This window comes from Ursus arctos, unplaced genomic scaffold (genome assembly GCF_023065955.2).
Source record: "Ursus arctos isolate Adak ecotype North America unplaced genomic scaffold, UrsArc2.0 scaffold_8, whole genome shotgun sequence".
NCBI lineage: Eukaryota > Metazoa > Chordata > Mammalia > Carnivora > Ursidae > Ursus > Ursus arctos.
In genome coordinates, this window is record NW_026623100.1 from 38090249 (window position 1) to 38118215 (window position 27967).

Here is a 27967-nt window from a genome sequence, read left to right on the forward strand (position 1 = left end):
TCCTTATTTTTAGCTTCCCCACAAAGCCTATCTGGGCATTTTCTCTCTATCCTGATGCTATATATTGAGGTAAGAATTTTGCCTTTTAGGAGTCTTTTGCTGCTGTCCAGGAATGAACAGGTAGAAATAAGCATACAGGAGTGCAGGAGTCTGTGACATTGAAATTTGCAAGAGGTCATATGGAGACTGTTATATTCAGGGGAAATGTACTGACTAGGTGTGGGCACCAGAAAGAAAGAGCACCTCAATTCCTAGCTTGGCTTTGACCCAGCAGGTGAGCTGCTGAAGCCTATCTGCTGATAGAATACCTTGATGCTTAGCCTCCAACCTTTGGAGCAGGAGTAAGTAGAATATTCTCTTCAGTTATGCCAAGAGCCAACAGAATGCTGGTAGCATTAATTTCCTGGTTGCATGTACAAAAGTGTCCAGTTTTCAACTTTCCCAGTTAGTCAGGATACAAAGAATGTCAGATGTTCACCTTGGCCAGGGTTTTATTGCTTACTGTTTCTGGTCCCTGTAAAGCCAAGAGTGCTGACCACTTGCCCCAGAGGCCGAAAATGGTTCACTATTTACAAATTCCCTCCCCGGATGAACCAGATCCTGCTTACTACATCCACTTAGCCATTATCTTAAGAACTGCCATCACCTGGGCACACCTCCTTTCTAATATCAAGGACAGCCTGTGTGTGATGGTTGCTGTGTTTGTGATTATTCACACCCCTCTTTTATGTGTTTCCCATTCATAGTTTCTTAAAGGCTTCTCATCATAGTCTTAACTTCTAGCATGTTTGTAAACTCTGTTAACTTGTTATGTTAAACGTTACAAAGGAGAGCTACTTTTTGGAAACTGTGCTTAATGGGAGCAACTGCCTCTGTTCCCCCCACCAGCTCTGCTTCTGCCTGTACTTGCACAAAAACAATATCCACCTGCTGGATTTGTTCACGGCTCTATCCCTAACACTTAGAACAGAAACTGGCACATAGGAGATGCTCAACTAATATTTACTGAGTGGTTGAATGGGTTGGATTTTGTCCTGTGTTGGCTCCCGCCAGGACTCCGACTGCATTGTATGCCTTCCCTATGACCAGCACCCCCAGTGCCTCAATTTCTTCAGGCTCTACCCACCATGTTTACATTCTGAAGGGAAAGAGTCAGTAGAGATATAGAGTTCTGAAGACCCAGTAGGGTGCCCTTTACAACTGTCTTGCAAGAGTTACCTGCAGGGGATCCAGGAGAAGTATAGTGGATCCTTGCACTGACATGCATAGTTATGCTTGTTGGGGGTGGGGGGTGGGGGAAGAATCTGGTAAGTGCTTTCAGCTGTAAGTCTGAAAAGCCAATGACCACACAGAATCACTTTGGGAAAATCCGAAAGACAGATACACAACAGGAGTCAGAGAAATTAGAGATCTGGACCCTGATCTGGTGGAAGGGGTAACACCAGGGCAGGGGCTTTAAGCAAGACCTTGAAGGATAGGTCATGTCATCACGTTAAGGAACTTACAGAGAGGGTCCGGAAGTTTGATGGGTAAAGTATCCCCGGAGAGCACAAGTTTCAGAGTGGTGATACATAAAATCTCCTGAGACAGAATGAATAGCAGGCGAGAAGGACCTTTTTGGAAAGAGGCTGTGCATATACTCATACATACACACACCCACACACGGAATATGCCACTGTTTGTACTTGGTGTAAATGACCTCCTGTCCAGGCTGCAGGGGCAGGAACTGCATCATACAGATCTTTGTGTCTCTGTTGCTTTGCACAGTTGCCCTTAGAAATTAAACACTCATTTTTAATAAATTGTCTTGGTGTTCTGACATTAAAAAGTTAGTCTTAAGTTCTTTTCTAGGCAATAGAAGCGATTGCCGAATACCTCAGGCTATCAATTTTGTGTAGAAGTAACACGAGCTGAAATTTTCCGGGTTTTTTTCCCACGGGTTTAGAAACCTGGTTAGTTTAGCCAGGCACTCGTATTACCAATCCCTTTTTGAATGCTGATTTGTGTGAGTGTGGTATAGGGGCTATCTGGCAGGAAACGCAACCCAAAATCAAATTAATTCTAAAAATATAAGTTAGCTTGATCATTGGTTCCTTTGACTACTTGCTTCCCCGTCTTCCTCGTTGCTTTTCCTTTACCAAGATGGCCGCCGTCGAGCTCTCTCCTCATTGGTCGGTTCTTTCGCAGGTGGCGGTTCTAACCCCGCCCACCAGCTCTCCTCCCCGGGTCCTGTGTTCTTGAGAGTGACAGGGGTAGACCAGCGAGTGGGCGGGGCGCGCGCCGGATGTGACGTTTCCGGAAGCTCCGAGTGTCGTCCGCGGGGACAGGTGGGGAAGGGTCCCGGGAATGTGGTGGGGCTGGGCCGCTGAGCATGGTCGGACTCTGAAGGGGAGCGGCCGCCGTGAGTGTGGGGCCTGCAGTCGTGTCCTCCCCCGCGCCCCCTGCCCGGCCCGCCGCGCGCGAGGCCACTGACGGCTCCGGTCCCAGCCAGGCCCAGCGCGTCCACGCCTGCCGCGCTCTAAAGACCGAGAACCTTGGATAATTTGCCCTGGGTTGGCAACTTGGGCTTGAGGGCCTTCAAGAAGGGGGCCTCAAGCAGGTGTCAGGAGGTCCCTCTCTGCTGAATACGCCCCCTCCGCTCATTCCTTCAACTTCCTTTGACCTCCTCCGCATCTTTCCTCCTCAGTCTTTTATGCCACCTTTCCCCTTTTTTGCGGACGCCGGATCTCCTCTTTGGAGTGTTGCTCAGCCCTCTAGTACCAGGCACCGCTCGCTGGCCTTGGGAGGGGGTTACATTCTCGACCCTACAGATCTGTCCCCAGAGGCACTGAGGCGCAACAAGCTTCAGTTCGCTTTAATGGGCTCTGGGTCGAGTTTACTGATTAGGCAACCTGGGGAGGTTTTAGATTTGCTTAGCGGCTTTATGAGCCTCTAAAACGGCTTTGGGGGAGATGGAATGCCTCTGCATCTCTGGTAGTCTGCACAGCTTTTGTACTGTTCGTGAGGGTGTTTAGAGAGGAAGCTTGGGGGAAGTGCGACCTAGAGATAGAACTGGCCACGCGAAGCCTCTCTGAGGGAGGGCTTGGAATGGAAAACAGAAAAACAGTGGATAGACAAATGAAACACATGTGAGAATTTCTGGGCAGATCAGAATCCTGACTGAAGCTAAAGATCTCTGGTGGGAAGGAGTAAGGTTTAAGACTGAAAAGACAAAATGGGACCAGTTGACATAGGGCCTTGAATTCCAAAACGGATTCTACTCTAGTTTGTATATTCTAGAGCATGTTTGCTAGAGTGTGCTGTTATTCAATGTGTAACAAATACCCAGATTCTTTTTGAAAATGATGTAGAGTGATACCCGCTTGGGAGTTGGAATCTGTTTCTAACAGCGACAGTATCTAGAAAGATTGTAGAATTACTGCAGTTTGAAACACAGGGACGGAAAACTCTTAGGTTTTTTTGATGGTCTGTTTGTTTTTTTGGTTTTTTTGCCTTCCAAGTTACCTTTGTGCCCTTTTGTTATTTGAAGAGTGCTTAGTCTTTGAAGATAGATTTGAGTAAATTGTTTTTTAGATCTAAATTCATTACCCTGACATGATGAATGATGTTGTGGATTGACTGGTAAAGTGGTTTATTTTTTTATTATATTATCATTTTTTAAATTTATTTATTTATTCGACAGAGAGAGAGACAGCCAGCGAGAGAGGGAACACAAGCAGGGGGAGTGGGAGAGGAAGAAGCAGGCTCCCAGCAGAGTAGGGAGCCCGATGTGGGGCTTGATCCCAGGACCCTGAGATCAGGACCTGGGCCAAAGGCAGACGCTTAACGACTGAGCCACCCAGGTGCCTCATGGTATAGTGGTTTAGTGAGCAGAACTGGGATTATGAGCATTCATTCCCAGACCAGTTCCCCTCACCTTGGGCTCAGAGATGAAAAAGTACACCACAGTCACTCTCATTAAATTAAAATGACCAAACTTGAAATCATTAAAAATGATCATGAAAGTTCATTGCGTATACTATGCCAAGTATTGGGATAGATGGAAGTGGGTAGCTTGTAGGAGAAACAATGCAAAAAATATAAGATACCATCCATCTTTTTATGGTGCTGAGGGCAGGGCCACCTAATGATAAGGAATGGTTAATATGAAGGGTAGACCCGAACCCCCATTATAGTTTTACTCCCTGTACCACCTAATTATGGCACAAGTATTATGGGCTTTTGAGTCAGCCAATGCTTTTATCATCGTGATATGTGCTTCCTCGAGGGTCTCAGCCTTCTTGTGGGAAAGAGACTTTATCTGATACAAGCCACAGTGTATGGTATTTTTCTCTTAATTTTTTCATAAGGTAGAAGTTTGTGGGATAACTGTACTGTGTGCTAGGCTGTGCCGGGGTAATGGGGACCATGGTGCTGATGCCACCTGTTTTTTCTGTCTCAGAACTTCTTGGTCCTGATGTCTGACCATGGAGATGTGAGCCTTCCACCCGAAGACCGGGTGAGGGCCCTCTCCCAGATGGGTAGTGCAGTGGAGATAAATGAAGACATTCCACCTCGACGGTACTTCCGCTCTGGAGTCGAGATTATCCGAATGGCATCCATTTACTCTGAGGAAGGCAACATTGAACATGCCTTCATCCTCTATAACAAGTATATCACGTAAGACACCTCCAGTTTCCTTTTTCTTTTCCGGTGACTGATGCCTCACTCATTCTGCTCTTGTGCTCATTTATTCTGCTCAGAATTGCTAAAACTAGAGAACTTTACAACATCATTAGCATTAATCATTTTTGCAGGCAGCTCCTACATACTGACTGTCCTTGACATTCAAAGTCATGAGTACTGAAAGTGTTATTTTCATGACTCAGTGATTTCATGAGTAAGAGACCTAGCTTTTTGGCCTGTGCCCACGTGGCCCAGCTGTTAGGCAAGAGAGAGGATGGTTCAACTACACATGTTTTGTATTGATGAATGTTTTTTCCTGTCTTCTCTTTATTGAGGCAGCTAATCATAGGATTATTGTTGAAGTTTAGCAGAGCCAAAATTCCTCCCCTCTGCTTCTTTAGTCACATATTGAATGATTCAGGAAAAAGGTTTTTCTTCTTAACCTTTATTATAATCATGTAAATCATCAAATAAGTATTGACCACCTACAGTTCGTGTGGCTCACCATAAGACCTTTTCCTTGAGTTACTTGGCATCTTAGGGTAGGCAGCATAAATAGAAGATGGCAGTGCAATTAATAGAGAACAACTTCTGAAGCCCCGGTGATAATGAAATGATGTGTAATTTAGAAAGGGAATAATGTGAAAGGATCTGATTTATAATCTCTAGCCTTGTTCTTTCATGATACCAGGACCTTTAGAAAAATAATGACTATGATGTGTTCATATGACTCTTAATAGTTCATAGAGTATTTCACCTGCATTGTTTCGTTTGATCTTTGTAGTTCTAGGTACATGGAGTAGAGCTCATCATCCTCCCATTCTACACGTGAGGAAGCAGGCTCTGGGTTTAGTGATAAGCTTTGTTCCACACTTTAGAATGAGAAAACTCAGATCTAACTTTTTTTTTGGGGGGGGGGGTTAAGTAGGCTCCAGGCAGGGCTTTAACTCAGGACCCTGAGCTCAAGACGTGAGCTGAGATCAAGAGTCGGATGCTCAACTGACTGAACTACCCAGGTGTCCCTAGATTCTCTAACTCTTAATTCAGTATTCATCTGCAGCATAGGGCTTGTGTTTCATTTGTTTTCTTTTTGGTAATGTTCTGTGAGTTGAAGCTAGAGTTGAGACTATGGTTTTGAGCTGTACTGACTATTTTTTGGTTATTTTTTATTCTTTTTTGAATAGGTAACATGTACGTATGGTACAAAATTCAGAAGGCACAAAAAGGTATATATATTTAAAAACTTAGTCTCCCTATCCCTCCTTTTCCCCCAAACTCTCAGTCCCCTTCCCCAGAGGCAGTCCCTCTTATTAGTTTTTTACATGTCCTCCCAGAAATGATAAATGCATTTCAGTTGTATCACATTCAATTTTTGATCACATGCTGCTCTGCAGCAGGGCTTGTCAACCTTGGTATTGTTGATATTTGGGGCAGAATAGTTCTTTGTTGTGGGTACTGTCCTGTGCATTTAGAGTGTTTAGTGGTATCCCTGGTCTCTGTCCACTGGATGCCAGTAGCACCCCTTACCCCCTTCCTGAGTTGTGACAACGAGAAATGTCTCCAGACATTACCTGATGGTCTCCAAGGGGCAAAATTGTCCCGGTTGAGAACCAGTGCTCTAAAGAAAAGTAGCCTAGAAGTGGACTTCCTGGGATTCGTACTGTGATTTTAAGAGTCCCTTTGGTAGAAAAGGGACTGCTGTTGTCTCTTTATTTTTTTAAGTTTAGAAGTAGTGCCTGTCTCCTCGGAGATCGTGCAGTCCACCCATGCCATCGTGCCCTGTTCTGTGATCTCAGTGTTGATAAAGTTAAATAGAATTACAATTACATTTTGCCTTTCTTTGCTGTTACGAGTTTTTCATTCCTCGGCACAGTGAACACAAAACTTATTTTCCTGAGAGGTTTCTTTGACTACTGTCCCTTTCTTCTGCTGCTGGTAGAAATAATATTCTTGTATATTTCTAGTAATCTTACAGAGAGTTTTCCCAGAATGAGCCCCCAGGGCACAATTCTTCAAAGAATCATGATTGAGAAAGTTAAATAGAATCATGGAATCACTCTATCCAGTATTTTCTGGAGGACCTTCTGGGTCCTGTTGCCCCTCATAGAAGTGCTTTGAGGGCAAGGACCATATTCATGCGACAAATATATATTGCATATATCTGCTGTCTACCTGGCACTGCTCTAGGTCCTGGATACCTAGGAAGTAAAGTGACCCCTGCCCTTCTTGGTGTACCTTTCTAGTTATGGGAGAAGACAATGAACAGGTAAGCGAATAAATGTCCCGGAGTAAGGCAAATGCTAGGAAACCTGTAACAGAGAGAGTGCTGTGACAGAGAATAACCAAGGGTATCAAACAGAGTAAGGTCTGTCTGAGGAGGTAAAATTTAAACTGAAACTTGAAGGATGCCATGGAGTTGGTCATTCCAAGAGCGTAGAGCAGAGTGTTTAAAACAGGTGTTACTGTGTGTTCAGAAGCTCTTACGTAGGAAATACCTTAGTGTGTTCTGAGGATTGAAAGAACATCATTGTGTTTGGAGTGTAGCAAGTGAGGAGGGAGAAGGAGATGAAGCTGGAGAGGCAAGTGGGGCCGAGTCCTGCAGGCCACAGTTAGGAGTTTGCATTTGATCTTGACAGCATTAGAAAGCCATTGCAGAGTTTTAAGTGAGGTTATGACTTAATTTTATTTATATTCTAAAAATACGAATTTGGGCTACTATGTGGTAAATGGTGGAAGGTGTGTTAAGAGAAGGCAGGGAAATTAGTTAGGAAACTCTTATGGCAATTCAAGGGAGAGACCGATGGTGATGGCGTGAAGGATGGAAAGAAGGAGGTGGATGGGGCATTCTGGAGGTAGAGTCCGTGGCACTGACTGATAGTTTGGGAAGGATGATGGTGTCAAGGTTGGCCTCAGGTTTCTGCCCTGAGTAACTTTAGGATGTGCTGGCCCATTTACTGAGATGGGGAGAATGGTGTAGTAAAGGGGTTGAGTAGGGAGGAGATTCAAGAATTCAGGCCTGGCTTCTTTGACATGTTAAGGTGTTAAGTTTAAGAGGCCCGTGGGATATCCAGTGGGAAGTTGGACATACCGCTCTGAATTGAGGAGAGGTCTGGGTTGGAGATACAAACCCAGAAGTTCTCGGCATGTGGGTGGTTCTGAAGCCATGAGAGCTGCTGAGATCTTCTGGCATATAGGTCTTAATCAGGGGTCCAGGAACCCCACAGGGATTTATTGATAGAATTTAGGCTCCATGAACTCGGTTGGGAAAAACTTTTCTTATTTACTAACCTCTAACTGAAATTTAGCATTTCCTTCCGTTTTGCACAATAGTATTAATAATATTTGTAATGTTGTCACCAGTAGAAATCGATATTTTTATATCACATTATGATTGATGCTGATATCCCAAAATAGCGTTTATACTTACCTCGACTTCTAAATTACAGTATGGTTATTAAAGCCACAATTAGATCCTGTTTTTTAATGTATTAACAATATATCAATAAAGAAGCACATAGTACAATTTTTATATTTTGAAAACTGAATTTCAGTAGAATTGGTTTCTTTTGTAATCCTTCATATTTTATATTATATCATCAAAAAATTATTCTGAGAAGGAGTCCACAGGCTTCATCAGGTGCTAGGAGGATTCATGACACATTCAAAGATCAAGAAACCTTGATAATAAGACTGTGGAAGAAGAGCCTCAAGGTTGGTTAAGTAGGAAGGGCCAGCAGATGAGACTTGAAGAGAGGTTTGAGAGGCAGGAGGAAATCAGGAGAGAATGGTGTCATGGGACCCAAAGGAGGCCCGGAATTGCAGGAGAGCGGCCAGCTGCGTCAGAATGGGTCAGATGGGGTGGGTGAGGTTTTGGGGCTGGTGTCGTGATGTCATTGGTGATCTTGGTAAACAGTTTCACTAGAAGGACTGAGAAGACTTTAGATTGGAGTGGGCTGAAAGGTGAATGGACAATAAGAAAGCAGAGACCGTGAGTACAGTCCGGAGGTCGGCAGAGTTTTTCTATAAAGGGCCAGGTAGTAAACATTTCTGGTGTTGCCGGCCATTTGATCTCTGTCACAACCTCTGTAGTGTGATAACACACAAACGAATGGGTGCGGCTGTGTTCCAACGAAACGTCAGTTACAGATACAGATGGCAAGCCAGACTTGACCTTCTAGTTGTACTTTGCCAAGCCCTAGCATAGATAACTCTTTGGAGGAGTTCGGACAGAGGGTAAAGTGGAAAAACGAGGGAGTAATTGAAGGGGGACAAGGAGTGCATGAGTGTGTGGTGTGTATTTTGCGATGGGAGATTCTAGAGCATATTTTTTGCTGTGGTAAAGGAAGCTGTGGAGAACGAGAAGCTGATGGTTCACCGCAAAAAGAGCTTAACTGTAGCAATAAACTCTTGAATAGGCAAGAGGGGGTAGGATTAAGAGTACACAGATACTTAAATCGATTTTGTTCTGTGACTTGTAGTTGCTTTGAGTGACATGAATATCCATGTTCACAGTGAAATCAGTATGGGGAATCTGTCCCTGTATATGGGGCCCACTGATGGGACCATTTAATACGATGAAGGCCTGGAGGAGAGCTCAGTGAGAAGGGGGTGGGATGGAGCACCTCATTTACTAACTTTGTTAGATTTGGAGTTTAATTTGGGACTTCGTTGGATTGGCTTGACCTGAAGCAATAAATGTAGCTACTTTCATTTTTCTTGCAGGTATCTTTAAGACCCTAATTCTGATTTTGTGAACTGGCAAGCCGTAGGAGTTGCAAAAAAGTTCTGGCTTAATATTCTCAGTCTGTTTTTCCACTGAATTTTCCGTGGTATATTCTTGTCAGTAACAGTGGCTCACTTAGGCAATTATTACAACCGAGGAGAGAGGAGGGAGGGGAACAGGCATCTACCTCACCACTCCTCTGCCTCCCCCACTATTGCAAGTCATTGTTCTAGACCTTTTGTGGCTACTTTCATTCCGGATTTTAAAAGGCAGTTAGTTCTTTTCCCTGGGGCGGTTCAGGCGTCTTGATGAGCTGCAGCACATTGCACTCTCAGAGGTTCTCCCTCCTGTAGGAATGCTTTGCCTTTTGCAGACCCCAGTGTAGCAGGATCTTCAGCATATTAAATCAGTACATATTTTCATCATGAGCACAGACAATAAGCCAGGCGGTGAATTCTTTCACAGCTTTTTATGGTCATTGACTAGGCTACATAGAAAGGAGTTACAGAGGACTTAGGCAATTCTTGTCTACTGTGTGAGCCTCCTGTAACACAGACCTGCTTTCTGAAAATGGTCTGTCACCTGTATCGAAAATGCTTTCCTCTGGGATTGGGGCTTATAGACCAGGATCTGTGATCATACTCACTTTGCTGATTAATTTCTAAGATTGCAAGAAGAGAGGAGAGTCCTTCATCTATCCATGTTATAGAATTTCTGCTTGACTCTTTGAGTTAGTTATTTGTATAGAAAATTAATATTCATGATTAAAACAATTTTTTTTTCCAAACCATCCAGCAAGGGAAATAATAAAGTAAAAAGAAGAGTCGCATCCACCAGAGATAACCGCTGTTAATTCCTTGTGTGTACAGGAAAATGTTTATGTCTGTACAAGCACATAGGCTCATGTGTTTATTCCTTTTTTCTTAAAGCCTGAATGAGATCATACAATATATTCTACAACTTGCTTTCTTAACAGTCATATCTTTCCATATCAGGACATACCGATCCATTCTCCTCATGGCCATTTTTTCTGCCTGGAGCAGTCTTGTTCCAGATCTCTTCATGGCTTCCTCTCTTCCAGTCCTTAATTACATGCCATCTTCTCAGCGATGCTGTCTTTAGCTGCCCTATCTAAAATCTCACTCCCTCCCCTGTCACTTCCTGTTCCCCTTCCCAATTCATGAGACTTTCTCCTAGCTGATTATCTGTGTATTTTTTTTCTTTTATTGTCTATCTCCCCACTGTAACACACATCCTATGGGGTGGGATTTATTACTGTTGTTCACTGCCAAATCCCCAGCCTTTATAACAATGCGTGGCCTGTAGTAGATGCTCAGTAAATATCTGTTGAATGAATGAGTGAATGATTATGTTGTTCATCATATTTGGGTACAACATAATTTATTAAATAATCCCCTGTTGATGGACAGTTAAGTTTTTAGTTTTCCCTACTTTTATGACCAATGCTATATTGAATAGTCTTATACGTATATCTTTGTACTGTTTTGTAGGATAAATTCCTAGAGGTGGAATTGTGAGTTGAAAGGATATACAGATTTTAAAATTTGAATAGTTGTCACTCCTCCCCACCCCCAGGAAAATTGCAGTCCTGTGATAATGTATTATCAAATTACAGTCCTGTTAAGAGTGTATAAGGACACCCGTTTCCTTACACCTTGTGTACATTAGTTATAATCAACCTTTAAGCCTTTGTCAATCTGATGTATGGAAATGGTACGTCATCTTAGTTTGAATTTCTTTCATTGTAAGTAAAGTTGAATACCATTTCATATATTTACCTTTTGTATTTCCTTTTCTGTGTATCTCTTTTTTATCCCCATTGTCCTAACAGGTTGTTTTGCTTGTGTTTTTGCCGATACAACTTTGCTTCGGTATGTTTACCCTCTCTAAGTTGCAACGAGATCTAACCCCAGAGAACAGTATACCTCTGGGCCACAGGTATTCTAGGCCTACAACGCTTCTAGCCCTGGCGTTAACATCTTTATCTGTTCTTGCTCACACTTTTTGTTTATTTATTAGTAAAAACGATTGTATAGCGTACATAGCAGTCATAGCAGATGTCGGCTGTATGCTAGGCACTGTGCTCAGCACTTTTTCTTATTTATTTATTTATTTATTAGTTAACATACAATATATTATTAGTTTCAGAGGTAGAGGTCAGTGATTCATTAGTCTTATATAACACCCAGTGCTCATTAAGCACTTTAAAAAAAAGAAATCTCTGGGGCGCCTGGGTGGCACAGCGGTTGAGCGTCTGCCTTCGGCTCAGGGCGTGATCCCGGCGTTATGGGATCGAGCCCCACATCAGGCTCCTCCGCTATGAGCCTGCTTCTTCCTCTCCCACTCCCCCTGCTTGTGTTCCCTCTCTCGCTGGCTGTCTCTCTCTCTGTCGAATAAATAAATAAAATATTTAAAAAAATGAAAAATAATTAAAAAAATAAAAAATAAAATCTCTTTAAGTGTCCCAGCAGCCTTATCAGGTAGTACTAGTTTGTCTCCACATATATGATATATAGAGAGAAACTGAAGGTTAGTGAGACTGAGTAACTTGCTGGAGTTCACACAGCTAGGAATGGCCAAGCCAGGATTTGAGCCCAGGCAGGGTAGCTCCAGAACCTGCCTCCTCATCGCTGATCATTTGCCTCCAGTACGGACAATGGGTTATGTGGCCTGTTCTGTTTTCAAGAGACCCTTCTGCCCATATGTTCCCCATTCAGAAAATTGACTACAGCTGCTGAAACAAGAGAAAGGTATTCATGTACATGTCTAGAAGTTTTATCTTTACTTACAAACTAGATTCCACTCCATGGTTCAAAATCAAAATAATAGAAAGAGGTGTATGGTGAGAGGTTTCACTCGCACTCTTGTCCCATCTACTCTATTTCCCCTGCCCTCTACTTTCCTTGGTTTCCTGTATTACTGTGTACTTATAAGTAAAAGTGTATGTACATACACATATAGAATTGTCCCCCTTTCTTACATATCAGGAGGCATACTACATGCACTTTTGTATACTTTGGGGTTGTTTTTACTCAGCTCATCTGAAGGTTTTAAGACCATTTTATTCCTGAGATATTTATCGAGTGCCTCCTCATACAGGCAGTATGCTGGCTTTAGAGGGACTTGCAGAGAAGCACAAGACAGGAATCTCTGGCCTCAGGGACTTGACAGTTGTCCAGGTTGAGAGCGCAAGTGAACATGAAGTGTGGTGTTCATGTGACATGGTACTGTCTTGGCTGATTCAGGCTTCCATAGAAAGCACATTCAGCCTGCTAAAATTATGAACAGGTACCTTGGTCTTGTAGAGCCAAGAGTTACTGAGTTAGAGGTCTCTTGAACGTAAGAACTAGTCTTACTTATCTTAATATCTTCTTCAGGGCTTGATGGGTGAACAAATGAATCTGTATTTTAAATATAGACTTCAAGGAAACTGTTTTATATCTTTTTCCATGAACCCAAAGGGAAGAGTTTTAGAAATAATTTTGATTTTAGAGTTCATTCCTCTGAAGGGTCTTGTCAAATTGGATTGAAATGAAAATTTCATGTGCCTAATATAGAACCAAGGAAGGAGGGTTCATTTGAAAAGAGTTTGCTTTGGTGGGGATCGACTCCTTTCCCCTTACTGAGGCTTCCTCCTCCGTTTACTCCTACCCATTGGCAGAAAGTGGAAAAGATCAGTTAGTCCCAACTATGGTATGGTATTTTAGAGCTGTGGGGAAGCTCCCCTGAATTGATTTGTTTTGGGTCTCAGCTTGTATTTATTACAATTTAATTCTATTAAAAGACATCTTTGTTTGGTACCCCTCCAACAGTTCTGGGCATTCCAGGAGCCATGTAGAGGCAGAATGATATAGTGGTTAGAAGAGTAGATTCTGGAAATGGCCTGCTGAATCTGCCACTTTGGGCTGTGACAAGTTACTGATCTTCTACTTGTTCTCACTGTTTCCAAGTAGCCATCATAAGTGCTAGAGATCTGTGAATTGATTCAGTTTATTTTTCCCACTGAGCTTTACAGCCACGGGCAAAACTGAAAGATAAATCTAGCACTGAATTTCTCTAAGAACTTTTCATCAGGACCATAGTGCACATCACACACGTTACACACACGTATTACGCACATACAACACATGTACTGTCTAAGCATCTCAGTGCCTAGTATGATGCAAGGAATATTCTGCTTTGAAGGCACATGAATCCCAAAGAAAAAGAAGCCAAAGTTAAGGTCACAGGGCTAGAGTAGTCATAGAACATGGGTTTTCTCAGCCTCCTGCCTTTGGTTGCCAGACTGTTATTTGAAGAAGACTTTGTGACCAAGGCCCTTTCCTTTGGAAGCCTGTCACGGCCATAACAAGAATCTCTTTGGAGGTATATTTTTGGGCACAGGGTAGGTTTGCTTTTTTCCCCCCCATCTTTTTAGTTGTGGGAGTCCAGTGCTTCCTACACACCAGAGTTGGGAGAGGAGGGAAACACAGGGTTAGAGGTGGGTGGGGAACATGGTCACTGGGTGTGTGTGACCCCTGCCCTGCGTGTCTGGAAACCTGCCTCGTGGTGGCTGCAGGGCAAGGGAGTTGCTTTGCCTCAGAGTCTGTTGGACATTTGGACATTTTCTTTGCGTGATAATGATTCTGATCCATTTTCTTTAGGCTTTTTATTGAGAAACTCCCAAAGCATCGAGATTACAAATCGGCTGTCATTCCTGAAAAGAAAGACACAGTAAAGGTGGGTCTTCATTTTCACTGTTGCCCATCTAAAAGCTTCAAAGCAGCACAGACTAACTTCAAGGTAAAAGTAGTGGTGTCTGCATCTGAGCATCAAATCCTGCAACGGGAGATAAGGCCATTTCACCAAATCAGTTAAGAAGTAGCAGGTATGGTACAGTAGGGGCTATTTTACGTTGTTTTTGGAAACGTTGCCATTGCCAAGTTGACTTAAGTCTTTTTACTTCTCTACTTAATTAGCTGGGAATTATTCTGATTCTCAGTTTTCTATTTTGTGTCTCAGAAGTTAAAGGAGATTGCATTTCCCAAAGCAGAAGAGCTGAAGGAAGAGCTATTAAAACGATATACCAAAGAATATACAGAATATAATGAAGAAAAGGTAAGTATATAACAGCAAAAAAAAAAGAAAGAAAGAAAGAAAGAAAGAGAAAGAAGGAAGGAAGGAAGGAAGGAAGGGAAGAAAGAAAGAAAGAAAGAAGAAAGAAAGAAAGAAAGAAAGAAAGAAAGAAAGAAAGAAAGAAAGAAAGAATTAATTAATTTTGGTTTCTTAGGCTGTGCCCTGGCATTGCAATGTGATATTTTAGCAGATCCTGTGGTTTTAGTATCATATTTTATTTTTCTCAGCAAAGGCCAGAAACTCAAAAGAGTACAACACAAGTGTTTAGGCTGAGGATTCTAACACAGATTTAGCCTGCTTGTCCTAGAGGGTGATTTGAAGGACAGAAAGTCTTGTTTGCTGTATCTAGAGTGAGAATCTAAGAACAGTGAAAATTTTCATTAAAACATAGGTGTTTACATCAGTGAATTTTGGTGTATTGATTCACATTTGGTTACACCTGTTTATAATAACTGATGTTTTGGAATCTATTTTCAAATGATTCTTGTTAGGAAGAGTTAGTTAGAGCACGTGGAGAAGCTCCCAAGGCACATCCGGGGTCTGTGTCAGATGTGAATACTCCCTACGGGCCCTTCCCCGTTACTTTGTAGTGCTCTGCTGAGCCCTGTTCTGGACTCTGAAGCTGAAAATCAGCAGAGAGGTAAACAGCTATGAGACGTCTATTTCTAAGGGACTGAGGGAGTGAAAACCTAATTGTAGGAGATTATTACTTGATATTTCTTATTAGTTTAAAATGTTACTCTGTATTGAACTGATCACCAGGAAAATTTTGGAGGCTTCCTTTTGGGTAAGAATTCGGTAAAGACCCCCAGTACAGCAGGGTCAAGTTTGGATTTGGTTCTATTTTGCAGCCTTACTTGGGATAGAGAATGTACACAGAGCCCAGTTAGAATAGCACTGTGTGCGATGCAGATGATGAGGTGAGGTGGTAAGTTGCATCAAGATTTCAGTAAAGAGGAAAATGTGTTAGAGCCAGTGGGGAAGGGTCGTGAGGGGACTCGCTGTCCTTGAAGAGTCGGGCTGCTGTGGCCGGCTAGACCCAAGCGGTGACATTCCGCGGCTGTGGAACCGGTGAGGGAGGAGCGAATTCCATGTTGGGAAATGGGGCCAGGGCCCATACACATGTTGGGAGACCACTCTGCCTCCCAGCCGTGTCCTCCTGAGGTGTGAAGTCACCTGAGTGTCACGTGTAAGCCGGACTCGTCTTTCTTTGTAGAAGAGGGAAGCGGAAGAGCTCGCCCGGAGCGTGGCCATGCAGCAGGAGCTGGAGAAGGAACGGCAGCGGGTGGCGCAGCAGAAGCAGCAGCAGTTGGAGCAGGAGCAGTTCCATGCCTTCGAGGAGATGATCCGGAACCAGGAGCTGGAAAAGGAGCGGCTCAAAATCGTGCAGGAGTTTGGGAAGGTGGACCCTGGCCTAGGCGGCCCCCTGGTGCCGGACTTGGAGAAGCCCTCCCCAGCCGCGTTCCCCCCGGCCCCTGTGGCATCCGCGCAGTCTACGGACTGTAATACGGCCGTGAAGCCTGCCAGGCCACCCGTGGTGGACAGGTCCTTGAAACCGGGAGCGCTGACCAACTCAGAAAGTAGTGAGTCCGCTTGCTCCTGTCCTCCAACATCTCAGTGGCAGCCAAGCAGAGGGTCGTTCTGGGGGTTTCAGCCCAAGATCACCTCCGTGATCCCACTCATTAGACCCTGGTCACAGAAGCCCCTTTGGTCTGTACTGCCACGCTGGGTCCTGTCACACGGCTATCTTGTGAAAGTGGCCATTGTTTCAGCCATGTAATTTACCCGGCACAGGTCACTTTTCTGAAGAGCTCATAATCTCCTTGAAAGTCAGACCCTCAACTTCCAAGGATTATACAGAGATTCGAATATTCAGTGAACTAGAGACCACTGTTGGCCCTCTGGAAGGGAAATCTGAAATTTATAGTACCACTTTACAATTCAACAGTTGACTTTTAAAAAATAAAAATGGGCAACTGAGTTGTGCTTGCCTTGAAAGTGTTCCCAATCCTTAAGGAGCTTAGTCAAGGTAAATATTATATGCAGTTGGTGATGATTCAGTGTAGCCATAAAAACTATTGGCAGTCTTTCCTGCTCTCACCACTGATAGCCTGAGACAGTAACAGTAGCAGCAAAATGAGCCATATACCTCTATTAGTAGAATAGATCATTTTGGGAAGGAACTGGCTTTCAAGTAGCATTTAAGGAAGTCAGCTTTGCAGGAGATCCACTTACAAGGACAACGTAAGAGTGGGCGGGGGGGGGGGGGGTGTTCCAGACTCTGAAACATGGCCTTTAGGATTTCTCCCCATGGACTTGGCAGGCTCGTCTCCCACTGCTCTTCCTTCATCCATATTTTGTGCTCTGGTCAGGTTGGACTATCTTATCCAAGGAGGTTTGTTAACATTTGCCCTGAACCTAAAGCCTCCTTTCTCTATCTCTGCCTTCCCTGCTTTGCCTAAAGTTTTGCCAGATCCCCTTCCCTTCATTCAGATTGATTCTGTTCTCCTTAAGACTCCCAGAGCCCTTAGTATCTGTAATGCAGTTGAGATCATTTCCCTAGTGTAGTCATTTGCTAATAACGAGATTTTAACTTCTTCCTGTTGGGGCTTGAGTCTTACTCATATTTGTGTTCCCTGTGAGCTGAGCACAGTGTGTGCCCTGGTGTGCACTCGGGGAGTGATTGTGGAATTGCAAGGAAAGGACTGTGCTGAGCCTTCCTTCAGAATCCTCAGATACCACTGTCAGACCGCCATGTGACTGCGTGGTCCCTGGTCTGTTACCACTACGGCAATTCAGAGCTTGCAGAAACAGAACATCCTATTTCCTTTTTTTTAATGAAAATGTGACCATGAAAGACACCCCCTAACGTGAGCCTGTATTCTTTCTCACAGGGCTTTTCCCTGGTGTCCAGCGACTGGGCCCATTCTTGGCTTATAAGCTACTTTGTGCATTCATGCCTCTTTTGAGGACCAGAATGTGTTTTTTGTTGTTGTTTTGTTTTGGCATTTTATGTTCTTCTAAATGAATAAATTCAGAATTAGTTATCCGAAGTATTTTCTGTTTATTTTCCATTACCCAGAATATATCTGGTGTATTTCTTTGAAAGTCCTACTCTCCAGTATTCTTATCTGAGAAAAAAGAGAGATTTAAAATAAAAATAAAACCTCGGTTGAATGAGGAGGTTATTTTTTTTTATCCTTTGTATTAGATTGTGACAGAGAATTCCTGAATAACTCAAGAACTTGTTTTAAGTAGTAGTTTACCCTTGTCTTAACTTGAACGGTTAAAGCCTCTTTTCTTAAAGTAATGTGCTTGCAGTGGCTGTGGCCACAACCCTCCTCCTTCTCATCCATTAGGATGAGATCCCCACTCACTGTCTACAGTTCGAGGAGCCCAGTGATTTGGCATTGCTCTCCCAGGACTGCCAGCTCTGGGGTCTGCTTGGGAAGGCTCTCCCCGCGGTCTCAGACTTTTCTCCTTTCTCCACGACAGCTCCTACAATCGACGGACTGCGCCATGTGGTGGTGCCTGAGAGGCTCTGCCCGCAGTTTCTCCAGCTAGCCAGTGCCAACACAGCCCGAGGAGTAGAGACATGTGGAATTCTCTGTGGAAAACTGGTAAAAAAAACAAACGCTTGAGACTGTTCCTTCCCCCTTGGCCTCCTGTGACTCTCAGAGAACATATCCAGGGTCAGTTACTGTTTGCGACCATCCCTCTGCAGAAGGAACTGGGGATAGCAAAATGCAGTGTTACTTCAAGTTTGGTGACCTTGCATTTCACTGATTTTCACAGTCCTTTGAATTAAACGGATTATTTTCATGCTAGTAGTAAGAAATAGGTAATTCTAAACTTGGTAGGCAGAGCCAGCATTAGCTGTATGTCAGTTTTTGAGTACCTGCTTTATGGTAGGCCCTGGGAATGCACAATATGTAAGCACATAGCGTGTGTCCACAAAACGTACCGTAGCATTTTGGAGAGCTGGGAGATAGATACCCCCAAAGATAAATAACACACTGAATGGTATATGCGGTAGAGCGCTGGGAATTTGGAGGAAGGAAAGGTTATTGAAGGGCACTTGAAGAACCCATTGCCGACTGCTGAAGGCAGAAATGAGTGAAATGGAATAGACGGAAACTGAGCCTCAGAGGATGAGAAAGGCTAAAAGAAGCAGGAAGAGGGAAACTACCTTAGACTCAAGCAAAGCAGGAGAAATGGTACTATCCCGGACCTTCCTGGGACTCACAAGTAGACCTGTCTGGCTGCAGCTGGGAATTCCCACAGGGCTGTGGGCACCTCTGGCTCTGCAGAGCGCCCCCTGCAGTGCGCATGAGCAGCCGAGGTTGGGAACCACTGAGTGAGGGACTAGGGAGCACAAGGACTCGTGCTGGCGTGGGAAGGGCCTTCGCTTATATGGATGTTTCCCTTGCCACCGCTGTGACAGAGTGGGGTTGCACAAGTGCCAGGGAATGGTGACAAGCTGTTTTCTCCTTTGACAGATGAGGAATGAGTTTACCATTACCCATGTTCTCATCCCCAAGCAAAGTGCCGGGTCTGATTATTGCCACACGGAGAACGAAGAAGAGCTCTTCCTCATACAGGATCAGCAGGGTCTCATCACACTGGGCTGGATCCACGTAAGCAATCCCGAGCTCTCTGAGGGCCAGGCTCCTCCTCTCTCCCCATGTTATAAACACACTGCGTATTTCTTTCTTTGAGCAAAGTGAACTATATCCAGATTATTTAGGTGATTGTTTTTCCCTCGGTCGGATGCACACTCGACTTCCCTAGCATACTTGACTGCTTCCACTCTGGTATTGATTTCTGGGAACTACTTAGGGCTTTTTAATTTTTTTTGATTTTATAAAATGTCTTAAATTGAACTTGTTTCCCTAAAGTCCCAGTTTCCCCCGTAAGTGTGGTAGGATGCAGGCCTAGAGTATACATAGATATCGACTGTACAGGCTCTGCCTACTTCATACAAATGATGTTCCCGAGAGGTATATAAATCAAAATATTTTGATGAACCAAGGAAGTTAATTCGGATGCTTGCATTTGGTCTTTGTTAAAGCAGCATACACCTTCATGTAAACCAGTTGGGTCACCAATATGGTCGATTTTCAAGTGTTTACTTATGGTGCGTAACCTTCTGGTGATATTTAGGTAAAATGTAATTCCATCCCTAAAGATCATTTCTACATTTTTCTTTCTGTTCCTTTTCAACTCTCCATTCCACAGACCAAGCTACTTTTTGTGTTGTGTAATAGGCTTACAGACAAACAAGTCTGCTCATTTCTGAATTTGGGGCGATTACATGTACTTGTACATTAGACTTGGGAAATCCTGACCCAGGAGGCAGTCCTGTGTGCCTCTCCTGTCTGCATTCCGTGACCTAAATATTTGCCGTCTACTGGGGACCCCCTATTATAGTATGCGGGAGATAGAAGATTTGTTTCTTATCTGCCGGAGGATACAAATTTGAGTAAGATGTGGTTTTAGTCTCGTAAAGGGGATTAGACAAAGAGACAAATAATCACTCTTCAGCTGAGGCAGAATGTGCCAAGCGCCTCAAGGGATGCGAACAGCACTGTGGATTCAGAGGAGGGAAGGGTTGCACCTGGCTTCATTCACTAGAATTTTGACAAGCTAGGCTAAGGGAGAATTCCATATGCAGGGGGCAGCATTGGAATAAGCCAGCTGTGTTCCTGAGACATTGAGGGTCTGGTTTGCTGGGGTTCGTGGTTCATATCAGGAAACCATAGTCGATAAGCTTTAATGTGATACATTGGAGCAGTGTTCTGGGGGTCTTGGGTGGATAGGCAAAATAGTTCTGCTTTTTAGTAAGTGGAGAGCTTTTAAAGGTTTTTGAATAGAGCAATGATATGATCAAAGCCATTCTTTAGAATATCTAAAATAAAGGCAATTTTAAAGTAGGTCGAGGCAGGGAGATCATATAAGAGGTTAGGGTGATGAACGAATCTACTGATGAGAGCTAGGGTGATGACATTGCATTTAGGAAGGAAGTGAATGTAGGATTTCAGGGGATGTGGGGAATGAGTAAGAGGAGGATGAGTAAGAGCCAGTGGTGACTTAGAGAGCAGGCCTGACTCATGGGGTGGCAGTGATCATCCCGTAGCTAGAAACAGGGGCTCCTGGAGGATAACTTACTTTAGAAGTGGGGTGAATTGTGGGTTCAGTTTTGGGCATGTTGAATTTAAAGTATGTGTGAGGCATTCTGTCGGTAGAGGTAGTTATCAGGCAGTTGAAAATGTGGCTGGGACATGGGAGCAAGGTCAAGGTGGGAAAGGGATTTGGGAGACCTCTGCATAGAGCTGACCTGGGAGGCCTTGGGACTGGAGGAGAATGGAGAGCAAGAAGAGATTCACCAGTGGTTGGGGGCAGGCTGCCCGGGGGAGCATAGAGAATAGTTGGTCATGAAGCAAAGAGGCGGAAGAGCAGGGGGTGGGGGGCAGTGTTAAGGCGCAGAAGCAGGAGGAGGTGGAACACGTAGGGGCTGAAGAAGTAATGGGAATTGAGGTTGTGCTGATGGTGAAATGTACACTATTTTTTGAAGAGTTTAGTTGACGGGGAAAGGAAAAAAAATGGGATGGCGGTTTAAGGAGTAGCCAGGTTGAGAGAATATTTGCTTGATTTATGGTTTAGCGTGAAAGGCTTGAATATGTGTTTTGTTTTGATTTTGGTTTTTTTGAAACCTTTATATTGGAAATATATAAGAAAGGACATAAAGATAAATGTACATTTCAGTGAATCATGATATAAACATCTATGCACATGCATGACCCATGTGAAGACCTAGAACATTGTGAGAGGCATGCTCCCACCCCCATGGTCTTGCCCTTGTCACACTTCCCCTACGATACAGGGTACTCTCTCTCCTGACTTTTCTGGAAATCCTTTGCTTTCTTTACAGTTTTACTACCTACATGTATATCCCTGCACTTGATAGTTTAGTTTTGCCTGGCTTTGAACTTTACATAAATAGAATTATGGTATATATTCTTCTGTGTCTGGCTTCTTTTGCTCAACCTTTTTAAAGTTTGTCTGCATTCTTGTGTGTAGTTGTGTGAATGTGTTTGCATGCGCAGTGAGCCAGCAGAGCTCAGTGGAGCATAGCGGAGCCAGGAGAGGGGATGTAAAGGGACAGAGACGAGGTAATGTGGAGGTAGGAAGGTATTCGATCAGAAGTACAAAAAGGGGGTTCATCTTCATATGGGGGAGAAAACACTCATCCTTCTGAGACAGAATTGGAGGAAGAAAGAAAGATACAGAAAGATTTTGGAGGTTCTGTTTGGTGGGGTTGATGGAATTCATTTGACTCAGCAGGGTTGCCGTCTAGATCCGCTGCCCGCTGGAGGGAAGACAGGTGGTTTTAGGAATTGGAGGAGATGTGGGAATGTTCAGGTAATTACTGTTTAGACAGCAGGTAGAACTCAGCCACAAATGAATAAGGATTTCTAAATCAGTGAGGGTCCAGCTAGGAACAAATTTAGAGCTGAAGTTGATAGTATTTCAGCTTTTTTCCCCTGTGATATTTCTGTACCATTCCTCCCTAACTGGGGATTAAAAACAGAAAAAAGCAGAAGTTTGCTCAGATCCTAAACTTGGCAAGAGGATTATGCAGAAGATCAGTTCTTCCTTCTTACTTTGCCAGTTATAAATCAGGTTCCCTGGTCCTAAAGTTTATATGGTCATGTGTTGATCACCAGCTACCGGGTGACCCTCCAGCCCCGTGTTCAAGGCTGTCCTTCGGCTTCCTTCTGCCCTGCCGTAGCTCTCACATCGCTGTCCCGTGGCTGCTCTGCTCCCATCCAGGCGCCGACGCTGCCCCCAGCATTCAATCTCCTTGTTCATTTCTGTTCCTTTGGTTTATTGTTTTCTCTTCACAAAAATGCCTTCCTCTGTCTCCAGTATGACGGACACAACTGTTTTTTCAAGAAATTCAATTGTGAAGGGAAGGAGAAAGAGAAAGCACAATAGAAGGGAATAGAGGCTCAAGACAAGGTTTTTTGATTTAGTTTAACAATTATTTATTGAGCTTCTGCTGTGTGTCTCTAGATTGTCTTTCTAGCTACCCCAGCTTTAGATCAGAGGCCTAGATCAGCTTGCATAGGCCTCATTTGTTCCCAGTTAAAATTCCTTGTTCTAACCATGGGATGAAAGGTGTGGGCACTGGCCATTTGTCCTGTAGGATAACATAATTAGGTGGACACTATTTTTCCCTTGTGATCACCAGAGTTTGTACCTGCCCCACGAGGTCCTGTGTGTGGATTTGCTGTCAGCACTCAGCTAACGTGTTCCTGGCCTGCACACCTCTTCCACAGTGAGCTGGCCACGGCTTTCTGTGGAGGGGTGCTTCTCAGATGAGGCTGCACATAAGAATCACTGAATGAACTTTATTTTTATTTATTATTATTGTTATTATTTTTTTTAGAGGTGTGGAGAGGGGCAGAGGGAGAGAAAGAATCCCAAGCAGGTTCCACGCCCAGCATGGAACCTGACGTGGGGCTTGATCTCACAACCCAGAGAGCATGACCTGAGCTGAAATCAAGAGTTGGATGCTTAACTGATTGAGCCACCCAGGTGCCCCTGAATGAGCTTTAAAAAAAAAAAAGTTTCAGGATGGATATTTCTCGGGGCGGGGCACAGGAGCCAGTGCTTTTGATAGGCCCCTAGGGAGCTTCAGCTTGTACACAGCGGGTTTGAGAACGCTGATCAAGTACACTTACTTATTTTCTGGCCTGTCAGTGAAGGTCGGTAGTCTTTTTGAGTCTTATGGGGGCTTCCTTTTCCATTCTTGTTATCTGTACTCACACCCCTCTAAGATGAACATAAGGCACTATGCTACTATTCATTGGTGTACAAACAGTGTGCTCAATAAAACATTAAATGATTGAAAACAACTGAGACAAATTGAATGCACGTTTTGATGGTTCTGTAATGGATTACCCTCAAATTTCAGTATCTTGGTCCTTTTCCCAAACAAGATAGGGACTTTTGTGTGATTTAGCTACCACTGAAATCCTGTTTGCCCCCTGCTTGTCATATCCTTGGATGGTATGCTTTAGCCATAGGACAGCATTTGCCATTTTTGCCTATAGAGCTGCACACCCATGCTTGATCTTTCAACACTACTGTCAGGAAGAAGAGTCATTCAGCCAACTGTGGTTTGTTAAGTCCTTGACTTCTACCATGTTGAAGTATTGGACAGCGTCTGCCATCTATTCCAGGATGGATGACTCTCCGTTGCATAGAGAAAGCTTGTGTGGGGCCAAATAAGTCTTGATGGTCAATTAGAAATTATGAGTTTCTTCACATACTCCTGTTAAGCTCTACTTATTTATAATGCTCAAAAGTAATGAACTTCAGGCATATCCCGTCATGGCTACCAATGGCTTTATGCTTGAGAAGGAGATTGTGGCCAGCTGTTGAGAACTCTTTGGCTCTGTTTCCTTCATGGGCCAGGCTTGGCTGTCTCACTGAGGGGGTTCTCAGATGTTTTTTCCTCTTCTCAGACTCATCCCACACAGACTGCCTTCCTCTCCAGTGTTGACCTACACACTCATTGCTCCTACCAGATGATGTTGCCGGAGTCAATAGCCATTGTTTGCTCCCCCAAGTTCCAGGAGTAAGTACATTGATGTAGTTTGGGGCATTACAAGGAGATAGTGGGGAAAAGCCTCTGAGGAAAGGGTCTCTATTTGGAAGACCTTGTTCTCTGTAAAATACATAGAGTGTGGTATTAACTGGCTGTTTTAAAAGGTTACCTTTTAAACACCATACCCTGATACACTTAGTATGCTTGTTTAAAAAAGATAATCAAAGCACAATTTTGATGCTTTTCTAAGAAAAGGACATAAGAAATTTGAAGTGTTTGACTTGAAGCAATAGGAATTTTAAGAGACTGATGTCAGATTAAAGAATTTCAAAGTCAAACAGATTATCTCAGTTAGCTTCTTTTTCATTCTAAATCCTGTTATTTACTATGAATTCTCCCAGCAAAACTAGTGTGGTGGCAGTGATGAGTCATTCTCTGACTCTGATTCATTCACCAGAGAAGAGACCTATGTGCCAGCATACTTTTGAAGCTGTCTCAAAATGAACTCCGTGTGTGTGTGTGTGTGTGTGTGTGTGCGTGCATGTGTGTGTGTGTTTGGAACTAGGGGACACCTTTGCTTGATTCTGGGCCTGCTTTTTCTTATTGCAGAACTGGATTCTTTAAACTAACTGACCATGGGCTAGAGGAGATTTCTTCCTGTCGCCAGAAAGGATTTCATCCACACAGCAAGGATCCGCCTCTCTTCTGTGTATGTATCTATATAGAAGAAAGTGGGGCTGTGCTTCAAGCAGGGAGGACAGTCTGATGAGGTGCATTGTCCCTTCTGACCCACATAGAGGATCAGCCTTGTCACTTATCTTTGCAAATCTTCCTAAAAAGGACATACGTGGGAAGCAGTGTGTGTGGGTGGGATAGGAATGGATTTGAGTCGTAGCTCTGCCATTTAAGGACTATCTTGGATTAAACTTAATCTTCCTGGGCCTCAGCCTACTCATCTGGAAAGGGGGATGATAATGATGATAAAAGCTACTTTATAGGGTTAATGAGAGGCTTATTTGAGGGAATACACAGAAAGTACCTGGTGCGGTAGCTGGCTTATTAAGTGTGAGTTTTTTTCCTGATCAACGCCTAAGCCTGTACCTCAATAAGAGATTTGAATTCAAAGGAAAAAAGCCATTTAAGATTGGTAAGGTATATTTGATTCTGAAATTTTGCTTAAATAATCGGGATTTTTTTTTATGACCTTCTTAGGAAGTTTTTTTCCTAAGTTGTATTCCGTGAATAAAAAGATTCAGTTGCTGATAAGATCAGTATGTTTCAGTTTGTCCCTCAAATCTAATGTGATGGGTTGCTTCACTCCATGCTGGCCATGGAGTGTTATTTCTTTTGGGTTTACCAAAAAATGACCAGTGTGGAAAAGGGACTCAGAACCTTGTCTCATGAAAGGAACTGGGGATGTTTAGAGGAGAAACCTCAGGGAGGATCTGAAAACCAACTTCAAGTGTTAGAGGAATTGTTGTATGAAAAGGTATCAAGTGCATTACACAGGACTCCCAGAACTACAACTAAGTCCTCATGGAATGCTAGTTTTCAGCTGAGTTTGAGAAAGAACTTTCTGAGAGATCTGTTCAAAAATAGGTCAGTCTGCCTTGGAATGTAATAAATGTCTAGGTACCAGGATGTTGAAATAGTGGCTGCAAAAAAAGTGCCCACATTTTTAGTTTTTCAGTTATAAAGACCCGTTTTGCATGCCAAAAGTGAGCATTCCCCACGTGACAGTGGGTGCACTGTGTAAGCTGGTTGACACAGTGACCCCAAAAAAACCTAATGAATTCAGCAATTCTTTCAAATAAATGTATATTCCGTGAACAACTCTAGAATATACATCCAAATGAAAAGTAAATGAAGATATGTGGGCCCACACTGATTGAGGCTACAGGTAGGGACTGGGGAGTCACTGATTCCCAGGCCCCTCACCATAACTGCATGTAAGTAGCAGTCTGGCTTCCAGACTGGAAACCACTAGCCAGAATAAGCATGTTAAATAAGGAGGTTTAAAAAGTGACGACTTAGAATTTTCCAGGACTTTCCCTTTCTTTTTCCCTGTTGTAGAGCTGCAGCCACGTGACCGTTGTGGACAGAGCAGTGACCATCACAGACCTTCGATGAGAATTGACTTGAACACTTTCCAAGACTATACAACCATATCAGTGTACTGTAGCCCCTTAATTTAAACTTTCCAGAAAGCTCTGGAAGCTTTTTTAGGCAGAATTGAAAGTGAGTATCACCTGGGGGAGAACTGATTTTCTGTTTCTGGTTTAAAAAGAAATAATTGGCTGTATTTTTTAGGCAAGTGTGGAAAATAGCATGATGATGCTAAGAGAACTTTTCGGTCTGTCTGCAATTGTAAGTTGAAAGAATGGTATAATGAACACTTAATCTATACTCTTTGTTCTAGATTCACCAGTTGTTAACATTTTTTTCCTCTAAGCTATCCTCCTAATTTCTCCACCAAATTGTTTATTGTTTGCCTTTGGAATTATTAAGGGCATCTATGCAGAAATTTGGAAGCCATTTAGAAAATCTTTGAGTTTTCCTGTGGTTTATGACAATATTAATGAAGCTTATTACAAGGGTGAGAGATAGCTCGCTATGTCTGACCAGATGGTGAGGCCTGAAAACCCTGACGGATGATTTTGTCAGGAAGTATTGTTATTTAACAAATATTTCAGGATATTTTTTCCTCTACAATAAAATAACAATTAACATATTTTGTGTGTTTATGCTCTAGAGTGGTCTGTTTGATCGAGTATTGTTGGAACAGGCTAACTAAAAGATCTGGTTGTTTGGGGAAAGGTGAGGGGAAAATGGAATTTGAGCTGAACTGACACCTTGAAGGTGTGTCCCAGTTCTCTGTTAACTGCTCAGTTTCATTTGTCTGCCTGTTACCATCTTCCAGAGCTGTGAAGTTCTCTGTTCTTTTGGTGTTGTCTCCTGTGGGTCATCCCATTCACTTCCTCCTTATGCCCTGAAAGCTTTCAGCTAACGATAGTAGAGCCTTTATTTGCAGGGCCAGGTTATGCTCCAAATGATTGATTACATTCCCTTGCCACCCCATCCTACCAATGTTATTATGTCGACTATGTTTTTCTGGCCCAGGCAACATCCAGGAAGGTGTTTGAAGCTGCAGTTGGTTCTAAATTGCTCTTTCAATGAGCTGAACCTAGTGTTCTAAGATGGCCTAGAAATAGTGGTATTGTTTGTGACCCCTCAGGAGAGGGCAGGAGAGTAAATACCTTGTATAGGAGAAGAATGAGTTCTTTTTCTATCAAAATTCTGTGGGAAAAAGTCTGCAAATGTATGAAGTTTTGCTTCATTTTAAAGTTTTGTGTCCTTGAATATATTATGTTCTTTATCACTTAGGTTAGTGTCCTTGAACTTTAACCCCGGAAGAACGAAGTCTATATTCTTCTTCTCCTCTTGGGTTCTTAACTCCCAAGGTATCGAAAATTCTTTCTTCTGCAGTTCTGGTGTAGGGAATGTGGGGCCAAGGGAGTCTGGGGAGGAGTCTGGGCAAGAACGCCTCTCCTGTCAACTGCTTCCTTTCCCTACTGTGGCCCCAGAGGCAGCCTAGACTGTCCCACCTTGTCTTCATAGTCCTATAACTGCCCCAGTCTGGTATGTTCTAAGAAATTCATCCTTTCTTTCCATGCTCAGGGCTACTGCTTAGTTTAGGGCTTTATTGTCCCTTACTTAGACTAGTGCAATAATAGGCTTTTACCAGGTCTCCCTCTCTCTCTCTCTCTCTTTTTTTTTTTTTTTTCAGTATTTCTTGACTCTAACCTGTTCTGCCTAGTACAGTCAGG

The 27967-nt window shown here is 43.4% G+C and overlaps 1 protein-coding gene across 2 annotated transcripts; it reads left to right on the forward strand.

Annotated features, from left to right (window-relative positions):
• Positions 1–2268: 2268 nt before the first annotated feature.
• On the forward strand, positions 2269–26871 carry STAMBP (STAM binding protein). 2 transcript variants are annotated; one of them, XM_048222655.2, is made up of 10 exons: positions 2269–2327; positions 4442–4659; positions 14053–14128; positions 14411–14506; positions 15741–16107; positions 18020–18144; positions 19024–19161; positions 24058–24170; positions 24750–24849; positions 26214–26871. In XM_048222655.2, exons 2-10 carry the CDS (start codon positions 4457–4459, stop codon positions 26268–26270), a joined length of 1275 nt encoding a protein of 424 aa, XP_048078612.1. In that variant the 5' UTR covers positions 2269–2327; positions 4442–4456; the 3' UTR covers positions 26271–26871. The 2 variants fall into 2 exon arrangements, with proteins under 2 accessions (XP_048078612.1, XP_048078613.1); XM_048222656.2 differs by having other exon boundaries at positions 2309–2401.
• The last annotated feature ends 1096 nt before the right edge of the window (positions 26872–27967 follow it).